This window comes from Aythya marila (assembly GCF_965140915.1).
Source record: "Aythya marila genome assembly, chromosome: 1".
NCBI lineage: Eukaryota > Metazoa > Chordata > Aves > Anseriformes > Anatidae > Aythya > Aythya marila.
The window spans coordinates 148878598-148890618 of NC_139042.1; the positions used below are offsets into that span (position 1 = coordinate 148878598).

The following is a 12021-nucleotide window of genomic DNA, read 5'->3' on the forward strand; positions in this document are numbered from 1 at the left end:
TTTTTGCTGTCTTTTCCTGGGTATTTCTTTACTTCTAAAATTCTCAAAAAAAAAAAAAAAAAACAACACACACACACAAAAAAAAAAAAAAAAAAAAAAAAAAAAACTACATAGTTTCTTTTTGAAAAACAAACCAACAGTAGCCCAGTAACCTCAAACTTACAGGGTGACTATGGTCCAAACTAGGATCGTATGTGGTGATCAGATGGTGACACTTGTCCAGATCTTGGATTTTTCTGGGGAACCAGGGCACTTAAAAGAAAGTAGAAAGAATTAAATGAGATAGGATCAAATAATTTAAAAGAGACACAGAAAATAGAAGTTATGATGAAGATTGCAAACTTTACTTTCATCAATGAATATCTAAATACTCATATGTATATCAGTTATTGAGTTCCATTTTGCTGACCAAGCTGGCAGATTGGATGAAAAATGATTCAAAATTAACTAGTTATGATAATACATCAGTTTTAATTAACAGAAACAATATTTAAAGACAAAAATATTTCATCTTAGACCTAATGAGATGTTCTGTTTGACACAGCACAAGAAGTTTCTTTCTGTGTTTTTGGTTTCAAAAAATATTTTTATCTTGCCTAAAAAGTATCCTTAAATTTTCATACTTCTAAAAGTGAAAACAGCATTTTAAAAGGAAAATGTGAACTTTCTAGAAACAAAACAAGCCAAGAAGTATCTTGACTTCATTTCTTTCCCCTCTCTCTCTTTTTTTTTTTTTTCCAAACAAAAATTAATCAAGCATTAGCTGAATTTCCAAATAGTTTACTTCTCCTGAAGAGGGGACCTTTTCTGGTGACTAAAAGCATATTTGTACAGTACCCATTTTAATTTTAGTTCAAGCATTTATAACCAATTAATTAAAAATCAGCAACAGGGGAAAGGCAAAGTTAATGCTGCTTTCTGAGATCAGACTGATGTTGAGATCAGACTGTTGTTACAGCTGAGAAAAAGCCCTTTGGGGATTGCCTGAACCTGATACTTGACAAGAGGACACCAGGTATCTCTGTACTGAATGGAATATTTAACTTTAGTCCTATTAAATTACATCCAAGCACTGCAAGTGCATAAACATACAAGACTACAAAAGTACACAGATGCTGGGAAATACCAGCTCTATCATGCTGTTATAGTCAATGCTGCAATGAGAAGAAAGAAATACAAGTCAGACAGGTTTCTTACATCACCCTTTATTTATTTTTATTTTTTTGTCTTTGTCTTTGGCTCTGCTAGCGGTTCTATATGCAAGTCCCTTGTCATTCCATTTGTGACCATGTCTCCTCAAAACCTATACCTGATCATGAGTCATCCAGTGTATATCCCCATATGCGTCTTGCCTATCCTCTGCTAAGTCCTGGGAGAGGGCAGACAGGCTAAATGAGAGGGGAGAAAGGACTGTAGCAGAATCCTTGACCTTGTTACAGAAGTGCATGCAGCCAGTAAAACAGGGATGGTGCTGACAGATACCAGTTTGACTGTCTCTGTCTTTGCTTCATAGAAGCAGAGGTAACCGCTGCTTTTCTCCACTTCTTTTGGTTGGTACCAAGTTCTTTTGAGTTAAAGCCATCAAAGCAGGGCATTGTCCCATCACTTTCCTTAAGCAAACTCCTTGGGAGTACATGCAAATGAAAAGTTCAGGCTATCTACCATATTATTGCATTCCCATCAAGTGTCTGTGGTCACTCCGAAGAGCCTCATAGCTCTCAGTTTTCTGTCCAGGTCTCAGCCCACAGTCCTCCTGTCACTGGGGAGTTTCCAGTTTCACCTGAGCTTCATGTTTTGCTGCTCTATCCTTCTCAGCTCCCTACTTGATGGAACACTTTTCTCACCTCAGTTTCACTACCCATGCCAAAATGCCCCCCTTTCTACACCATTGGGAATGATCCCAAGGTAAACAGTCACATGCTGAAGAAAAGTGAATGTATGCTCACTTGTTTTCCAGACTGATTGAATTAATACTATTAAGAGAAAGCTAAAAAACCTACTCCAAATAGAAACAAAACAGTACTAACATATGCGTATGTTTCTTACCTTTGTCTTCTCTGCCAGTTTTCACATCCTCTGCTGCTCTCTTTAAGGACGTGATAAGGATATTAACATCAGCACTATGAACTTCACATTCAACAAAAATGTCAAGATCATCAGCAGAGTTCTTGGGCTTTTTGGCTTCCCTTGTTTCAAAGTGATGGATCTGAGTTTCAAACATCTGCAAGAGACAGATGTTGATATGAGGCTTGTCAAAAGACTGAAAAGCCAAATAAATCTAGAAGCACTTATACAATATCTTTAAAAGATGACTAAAAGAGGTATTAACAAGAAGTACATGTTAAGCAATGAAGCCTAGAAATGCTCAGTTTAGAAGGAGCTAAAATACATGCAGGGCTAAACAGTAAACATAGTAGAATTACGTAGAGAGAGATGGAGATGAAAGATGGGATACTGTTGATTGTAGCATTTCATCTGTGCAGAAATAGCACATGAGTGACTGGGTAACTCTTGAGAGCCTGGCAAAATGAAAGCAGATCTATTGATGTATAATAACACCATAATCATTAAATAATTGCAAACAATTAAAAATAAGTAACAAATACAATACTTTTCTTTTGAGATATTCATTTTCACAGATGAGAGTGAGCACCTGGTAGGGGTACTTCATGTGCCCAGAATATATAATGCGTATATGGTTTACAGCTCTTGTGTTCTCTATATCTCCTGCCAAATATGCAGGAAAAATCACTGGCTTCTAACAACACCACAGTCTGAGTACTTGAAATACTGGCCTGTTTTTTAGTCATGGCTGGCCACCACAATTGCTAGAAACAGACAATAGACTGGTATCTGCTATGAACAGTTCTTGCATAAAATGATGATTCTTCTAAATGATTGTGTCTAGCTGCTTCCTCCCTCCAGAGCGCTATCCTCCATCTAGAGAGGCCAGTCAAGCTCTCTAAGACTCTGAAGCACAATAGGGACAAGAAGGAAGGGAGAAAGCAGACAGAGGCATAACTCAGGGGCACAGGCAAGCAGAAGGACAGCAGTAAGAGAGGGGGAGATGCAGAGTAGGAGAGGTGAAGGCAATAGGGGCAGAAGAAGTGGGTCAGTGGAGAAAGGGGATGGAAGGTGAGTGGCAGGGTCTGTACCTCAAAGACTTTGGCTGCCCTGGAGAGCTCAGTCTTCCTCACATTGCAGAGGGTGAGGGTCAGGATGAGAGTGGCTCCATCATCCTTGGAGTCAAGGCTGCCTTGCCTGTTCAAGGATTGTATGCTGCGCATCACCTTCTCCTTGCTGGCCTCTTCCCTTTGGCCTGAGATCACCCCAAAGTCAGTCTTCATTGGGAGCCAGAACAGAAGACTGCAACTGCAAGATGTTCAGTGAAAACTTCCTGAGGTTGTGTGTAGTTCTACCAGAGTAATGGCTGGGGATTGTGATGGGACTGGAGATGCAGTGGGACTACGTGGGTGGTGAGACCAGAGCTGCCAGATGGCAGTGATGCAAGCTGGTTCCTACTGTGTTGGATGTAGAACCATTTATGTCAGCCATGCCAGACACATCAAGGGAAACTGCCTGCGTAGGATCTACGTAAGAGCCCAAGATAACCCCCCTCTTCTGGATAACTTCAAAGCAGGACCCTCCCCCTCTGTTTGAAGGTGTCTGCAAGCCATTCACTCCCGGAGATGGGCTCCTTTGAGGAGAGGCAATTAGCCTGAGTACCATTTATTTTTCCTAGTCTGGACTGCCCTACACCATTTCTCAGATAGCGCTTCCTCCCCATTCTCTCTTATCTCAATGGGGACCCATCTGCATTGGCCATGCCCCCAGAGAATCAAACAGGCTCTTGCCCCACTTCCTAGTCCAATCCAAGCGGTGTCCCCTTTGCACTGACATAATTGTGGGAGTGCCAGAAAGATCTATCTGAATCAAAATCAAATCTCATTGCCTACTTCCGAGCTCTTCCTGCCCACAGGCTGACCTGTCCTTCTCTAGCCCCACATAGGCTGAGTGCAGTCTGCCCATTAAGCTGGCATTTTAGCTGGCTTCCCAAGTTATAGCGTGCCCCTGTGAAAGTCATCTTGTAGGCCCAAAAGGAAGGCCAGCCACTGTTTTGTCCTCCCTTCACAAATGGAGCCATTTTCTGTGTGATCCTTAACTGGTCCTGGATGGGTCTCACACCTCAGTAATGAATTTCTCTTAGCTCCTCCCTGGCCTGGGAAGTTAAATATGACCTGGAGACCATGGCCACACTGCATTTCTCCTTAGCCCATGAGGCCAGGGAAGACCTCAATCCTCCTAGCTATTCCCTGGCCAAGACAGACAAACCCAGGGCGAATTTCAGAGCACCATGCCAGGAAGGCAGGTCTCAGCGTCCTCAGGAACACCCGTCCACCCAGACCTAGGGAACCCTGGGCTCTGCAGGGTGGATGAGTGCCAGCCTGGGAAGCAGGGTCCTCACAGCTGTGCATGGCCCAAGACCAGGTGCCACAGGGCCTGGCACTGCCCACGGGATGGGCAAGGCTGGCCACTGGCTGAGATCCTGAACCCAGCCAGGCTTCAGGATCTGGCATATTCGTCTGACATGGGCTGCCCCCAACGCTATACCCCTGGCCCTGCTTATGTCCCAAGGAGGCATGTCAGAGAGGTCTGTGCAGAGCCCACAGAAGCACCGGGCTTAACTGCATCTGTAAACCAAATAGGATAGGGAAGGTGGGGGGAAGAAAGTAGGCTTCAAGGGGGGGGAAAATGCTGTTCCCACACCCGTGTTACCATAGTAGAGGTGGCAAGGCTGGGCATGAAGGAGCTGAGACAAGTCTGACTGTCTGAATCGACTGGGCCTTCCCCAAGGAAAGTGGGTTCATGCATCCCCACATTCAGGTCACAGACATGGCACAAATGACAAGTGGCACAAGCTCTATTTTTCCAGCCTTTTTCCTGAGTCCTTGCACTGCAGGTGAAAGCCCTAGGTCTTGAGATGTATGGCTATGGCACTGGTCACAAGCATTAAGAGGGCAGAACCATCAGGCTCTTATGGTTGTCTTAACAACCTAGTGTCAGAGTCCCATATCTCCATACTTGTACAACATGAAGCAGAATGGTCCTGTGTATATGAATTGAGGTTTCTCAGTAGACCCAGACTGGCGTCATAAGCCTTAGACAGTTAGAGCACAATAAACAAAGCTTGCAGTGCAGCTTTGTAGCCCATTGCAGATCCAGCACAGAGAGATGTGTGTCTCAAGTGGTAACATGTCCTTCCCCAGCCAGTGGATGCTCTACTGCCACCTTGGATCCACACTCGGGACAGGCCCAGAAAGGCTCCATACATGGTTTCCTGGTGTAAGTCAGCTTTTCTAGGACATCCCATTGCCAGAGTGTTGGTTTCAGCACTTTTGGGGACCTCTAGGAGTACAGGAGAAGAGGTTTCAGGTTGAATGTTGCAGTTTAAAGGGCTATGCAAGGACAGAAACACAGTGTGTCCCACAGGGACAGGCAGCTTCTCCTTGCAGAAAGTAAGTCTCTCCAACCCCAAAAGCCAGTGGGTTTATCCTCTCCTGTGCCCTGAGAGGGAGGCCATGGCTGATCACCACAGACAAGCTGTCCATTTTTGAACTGTTCCCATTCTGGATATCTCTACCATGTATGAACACAATGCTATTCATATGAGTTGGATGTGGCATTAACATTTATTTTTATTTTTATTTAGGTTAATTTAAATGGTTACATTTCAACATTAAAAAAGTTTTCTCTGCCAATTGCCAGCATGGTTTGAAGAGCAGCAAAGCGACAGGCTTTAAAAGAATGAACTCCTGTGTGCTCTTCCTGTGCTTAACCCCTCTTTCAAGATTTTCTGCATCCTTTGAGGAATAAAACATCCCTACTGCAAGGCTGCTGTCAGATCTAGGCATCTTAAGATGCCCAGAGGAGACCACATCCCTATATAACTTCATGCTGATGACTTCCTGCCTCCAACACCATCACTGGCCTTGGCCAAGGTCACTGTAAAGGAAGAGGGCCTCATGAGAGGACTTCTTTGGTTACCTGAAACAAAGCTTGGAGACAAGGACATTAAGAAATGTGAGCATGGTAGGACAGAACTGAGGAAGTTTACCTAAAAGGTAAGCTTGGGATGGGTTAGTCAGTGTAGCATACAAAGATGTACAGAGTATGCAAAGGTAAAGTAATATGTTACTGTATATTTCTTGGTAATTACACACATCCTGGGACTTTTTTTTCAAATCTCTGCTTCCTGTTAAAGCTCCATGATCTTGTCAGGATGAGTGAAACTCAGTCACTGCAGGTTAGCCTTTTTTTAATTGGAGCACACCTCAGATGGTCTTTCTCTCTTCCCTGTGTATTTACTTCTGATTAACTTGGGTGTTTAACTTACCTATAAGATTTATATTGTCCAGATAAATCAAAGAGCATTTTGCTATACAGTTTTAATTTTCTTTAGCGTGGAAATAAGAAGTGGCCCATAAAGAAGTATCATTTTAAATGAAATTTACTTTGTATTATTTAAAGCACATTAAAACTGTCATTTTTCTTCAAGAAAATCTATTCTCAGTATATGTCCTCTACTTTTCAAATACTAAGCATTTAACTTTTTCTCATCTCTGAGTCTTTCTGAACAGCTATGTGATGATGCTTTGGCTGAGCTATTGTTCATTTACACCTGCATTAATGGACTCAGAATCAGACTTGTGTCATCAATGTTCTTTAACCATTCCACCTGCACAAAAAAGACAATCATGAATCCTGTGTTCTTAATATTTCTATAGATTTACCACTGCTATCGTGCATAACAGAAATCAAAAGCAGAGGAGCTTGGAAAGCTGCCTGTGGATTAGTTTGAAAGACTTCACCCTTGGGATGAAATTGTCTTTTTCGGTACAGAGTTACCTTATGGGTCCTATTATATAAAGAGAGAAAAATATGGGTTATTTTCACACTGAAAATACATGCCAAGAACTGAAAATTCTACATAGACCTTGTCATGGGAACAAAAAAAAAAAAAAAAAAAAAAAAAAAAAAAAAAAAACAGAAGAAGAAAGATACAGAGATAAAAAAAAGCTTACTTCAAAGCACCTAAATGATTCCATTTTGCATAAGTATACTTCTACAGAAAAGGTTTCCAGCTGGTATCTATAGATTAATGTTATTAGCCACCATAAATATAATGGAAACAGCTGTACTTTCTGTCTTCCTAGAGGATGATGCTTACACTGAAGCTCCACTGATTTTCAATCTATAAATACAAGAGTAGTACAATAGTAGGTACTGAACTTATGAATTTTCAAATCCCCCTTCATCTTTGGATCTTCTAACAAAAATATGACTCTTGAATCATGTTGGCATCATAATGCAGTACTGTTTCAAGGTGGAAATACTGTTCTGCATTTCTTTGGTCGATTTAGTTCTAATATACAAGTGCTGATCTCCTTTCTTCAACTGGGGAGCTACAGGAAGGTATTATACAATGTGGACCAGTCCAAGAGAGCATTTAGCTGTCTTGAATGAAAGTTATTGGAGAAAATACAGAAATAGGCTTCTGAACATCAAAGGTCTTCTATCTCTATGGCTCATCTGGGTTAAACTAGAAACACTCTTGTTTCCATTTTCTGCCTCAGTCAAGCTATACTCCAGGCAGAACAAAAGTGCTTTAACAAAAGGAGATTAAAGCTCAGGTAGGGGAAGGGAGGAGACTCCAAAAAGCATAATGATTGAAGATTTGTCTTGAATTATTCTGTCTGTGAATTTGAATACATTCAGATTGGGGACACAGGCTAACCCGTGTCTCCTATAGCGTTGGTGGGGACTCTAGCCACAGATAAGGTGAATTAGGAATCAGAAGGCTCTGATATCTTCAGCTGCATTAAAAGACACAATTCTCCTTCATTTCCAACAGGAAGGGTATTGTTATCCACCTGGATTATGAGCCCAAAAAGTTTGGAGATACCTTGCAGCAGTGCTGAATAAAGCACCCACTCTCAGGACACATACTATACAAGGTAACCTTCACACCTCAGCTTTCCTCAGTGAGTAGCTGAGTAAGTCAATTTAGAGAGCTCTCCCCTTTCTGTCAGCTTCTTGAATCAGCTCTAAGACAATTATGTTACACAAGGTTACAGCCATCACAGCTCTAAGATTGGGCTAATAAGGCCTTGATGACATGCTAAAACTTCTGCATGTTTTCTTACTTGCACAGAGTATTGGCAAAGTGACCTAGCATCCAACAGCAAGAAGCCACACAGATGTGTCTTTAGGTAACTGTTCTCTGAAAAGGCCTTTTTGTGGGTACTGTACTGAGGCATGGACCCCATGCTCTGGATAAGCAGTCTCAGTGCCTTGCTTAGGGACTCCATTCTGCAAATGGCAATGCAATGACAGAACACAGCATAAAGTATTCTTGACCTACACAGACCTTTTGGGGACTAATCATTGTGCAAATACAGTATATTTGTGTGTGGCAATACATCTTTGTTAATGAAGCTGCAGTATATTTGCTGTTTTTTCTACTAGCATCTATGCTGTTTATCAATGGCAACATCACACTTCTAGAAAAAAAAAAATCATGATAGAGGTGCTCATGTGTAAAAGCAGTACAGTTTCACCAAGGGAAGGTCATACTCTACAGGGCCAAACAGCATGTGTATATTCCCTGAAACAAGTAGAGTTTAGGATTTCATGGAGAATATGCACAAATATAAGGGACTGAGGGAAAGATGAATGTGAGAGAAAAAGGGTGGATTAGTCAGTGTTAGATATTACCATCCAGTCACTGTGCCAGGTGTGGTAATGCAACCCCATGTCTGCAGCAGATTGTAGTTCTGCATGGTGGACATCTCCTCCTTCTGCCAACCTTTGGCACAAGAGATACGGAGAGTTTCCCTAGATTCCTAGAACTAAGTTGATGTTTATGCTTTAGTCAGAAAAAAAAATGGATTAGCGTCTGAAGGCCAAAAGAGGCAAGGGTCACCTGCAAATGTCTCTTTCTCCTTTGAAGACAGGATGAAGCAGTTGGGGTTGTTCGGCCTGGAGAAGAGAAGGCTCTGGGGAGACCTCACAGCAGCCTTCCAGTGCCTAAAGGGGGCCTGCAGGAAAGCTGGGGAGGGACTCTTTGTCAGGGAGTGTAGTGAAAGAACAGGAGGTAATGGCTTTAAACTAAAAGAGGGTAGGTTTCGATTAGATATAAAGAAGAACTTCTTAACTATGAGCATGGTGAGGCACTGGAACAGGTTGCCCAGAGAAGCTGTGGATGCTCCATCCCTGGAAGTGCTCAAGGACAGGTTGGATGAGGGTTTGAGCAACCTGGTCTAGTGGGAGATGTCCCTGCCCATGGCAGGGGGTGGTCTTTAAGGCCCATTCCAACCCAAACCATTCTCTGATTCTTTGTCTGATAATCTGTGATAATTAAGATATATGACAAGCATTCAAGCAGTACACAGGAAAATAGACTGAGGCTAAGTGAAGACTGGTATTTGTATATGGCAGCTTCTATACTGTAGCTGATGATTAGCATGAGTTATAGATAATCTTCATTTTATCTTCTGAAGAGCATTGCAAAGGATGCCCATCTCACCTGCAAAGGAAATAATCACAGTAATTAATCCTACAGTTATCCCATTTCTAAAACCCCTGTATATATTTAACATTTATATTCATTCCCTGGAAAAAAAAAAAAAAGTAGTTGAGCAAATAAGTGCTGGATTGGACACATTTATGAGGGTCATAATGAAGTACAGATTTTAAAGTCAGTCCTTCACCTTCATCAGCCACACAAGGTTGGCTTGCAGGAATAGGAATGCTCTTAGCAGGCCAGTCAATATTAAAAATATTCCACATCAGAGAAAAAGCTAGAATGACAAAAGAAAATATGACTAAGCCAAGCTTTCCCTTTACTTCCTTGCTGAAAACAACTAGAGCCTCAGGTCAGAATCCATCACCAGGCCCTCTGGCCTTTCCTAGCACCTCCAGTAAAACTAGATATTTCAGATCACAGAATCACAGAATCACAGAATTTCTAGGTTGGAAGAGACCTCAAGATCATCGAGTCCAACCTCTGACCTAACACTAACAGTCCCCACTAAACCATATCCCTAAGCTCTACATCTAATGTAACAAACTATAGTCAAGTGGAAGTGCTGTTTGGAAGTTTAGCTAGAATTAGGAAGGAATTTTTGCACCATAAAGGAGATGTTTGATGACTGAATTTGGTCAAGCTCAAAGCACAAAAGGCGACCAGACAAAATCTGCTTTGTGGTTACTATTTCTGATTCAAGCTCTGAGGAATTCAAGCTAACAAATGTATAGTTCCTTACTGTTGATGGTGTCAGCTAAATTCTTCAGCTGCTTTGCATTGTCCAGGACTTCAATTCTCTGGGTATAGGGATTGTACCGAACAGAGAAAGGACGAGGGATCGTCTGAGCAAATTTCCTGAGGGAAAATACAAAAACACATGCAAACCTGAAAAGCTCCTATTTTCAGTAACTCTCTTTTTTTGGTTGGTATATGCATTTGCTGGTGAGGGTAATAAGAAAATCTGTGAAAGGAAATAACTGAAATTCCTGCTGAGTGAGCTGAGACCTACAGCATTCTGTAACATGCCTGAATGTTCATTTATCCTTACCACCTTTGTTTTTCCCAAGCAGGCCTAATTATGCTATTGGCATGTCAACACTGTTCCTGATATAGTCCAACTACATAGCTACTAAGATTTGCCAAACTTTAAAACTTCTTTTTCCTTTCAGGAATGCAAAAGATAGAAATCCTGATCCATGTTTTCAATTTCTGGGAAAGCAAGTACAAGTATCTATGCCATTCTGGCATATCATGGAGCAAGCAGACTTAATTTCTGGCATTGTTAGTAGAGGCACACAGGTCATTGCAAATATAGGAGATAGTCAGTAGAGTGAAGTTGCAGTCTTGCCACTCCTTATTCTCAGCTGCAAAATAGTTAATTCCACTGCAAAAGCAGTAAGAATTCAGTATCTTGGGAAAATACTAATTTGCATAACCACAGAACTGTAGAAAGGAAGACTCTGAGTGGGAAGAGATGGTCAGAGCTATTGTTCCAGACTCCTTGCAGACCCCAGCAGGATACTGGCTTATATATCTGCTTCAGATTACTGAAGTTATTGCTGAAAGAGGAAGGAAAGCACGCAGGAATTGATTATGGAACCCCACTATACAGGCTGTGACTCATCATGTTAAATCCCATAGGCCCAGAACAGTGGAATATGCTGGATGCCACCTCCACTTTGCTCCTTCAGTTTAGTCCTAATTATTATCAGCTAAAACTCTTGTCTCAAACAGATTTCAGTGTGAGCAGGCCACAAGGTGTGACGGTAAAAAAAAAAAAAATTAGGTTGGCTATGATGAAAGTGTTTTTCTAAGGGGACAGATCCACTTTAGAAGACAGTCTTCCTAAATCTCAGCTGAAAGTAAGATTCTTATTAGGAAATGAATTTCTTATTAGGAGATGAATATCTCAATATGAAATTTCCAGGTCAGCCTCGGAAGAATTTTTCAGGGAGATTTTCTGTTACACACACACACAAATGTGCACCCAGGCATAACCCGCCAACACAGGCATTGAACCAACCTGTTCACCTCTTTCAGTTTAACCAGTTCTCCAATTTGATCTTTGAAACAAATAAAGAAGACCCAAGATCCTTTTTATAGAGCAATGCAACATCTTACGTTTTTTTAAAGGAGCTTGCTTATCAGTTCTTATCAGTTCATTTCAGTGAGAAGAAGTACACAGAGAAGATAGAAAATGTATGCAGGATATTAATAGCATAAACCAGAAGAGAAAGCTATCTTTCTCAAGTATTGGCCCAGAGCAAATGGTAGGAGTAGGGGCTGTAAGATTATGATGACTGAGGAAAAAGCAGAGGAGGTAGCTAGGAAGACCCAGAAGCTGAGGAGCCTAGGACAGCAAAATGTCTTGGGTCTTGGTATGTGTTCATCTGTGAGAGAGAGAGAAAGAAAGAAGAGATGGCAGGTCTGAAAAA

At 41.6% G+C, this 12021-nt stretch overlaps 1 protein-coding gene across 1 annotated transcript in view; it reads right to left on the reverse strand.

Annotated features, from left to right (window-relative positions):
• Window positions 1-5667: 5667 nt before the first annotated feature.
• Window positions 5668-12021, reverse strand: part of LOC309878259 (phenylalanine-4-hydroxylase-like) — a 40513-nt gene continuing 34159 nt past the window's right edge. Inside the window, exons 12-13 of the mRNA XM_082760541.1 lie at window positions 10326-10441; window positions 5668-9586 (exon numbers count right to left, since the gene is read on the reverse strand). Coding sequence (XP_082616667.1) covers window positions 9543-9586; window positions 10326-10441 — 160 coding nt within the window. The 3' untranslated portion in view covers window positions 5668-9542. The remainder of the gene's footprint in view (window positions 9587-10325; window positions 10442-12021) is intronic.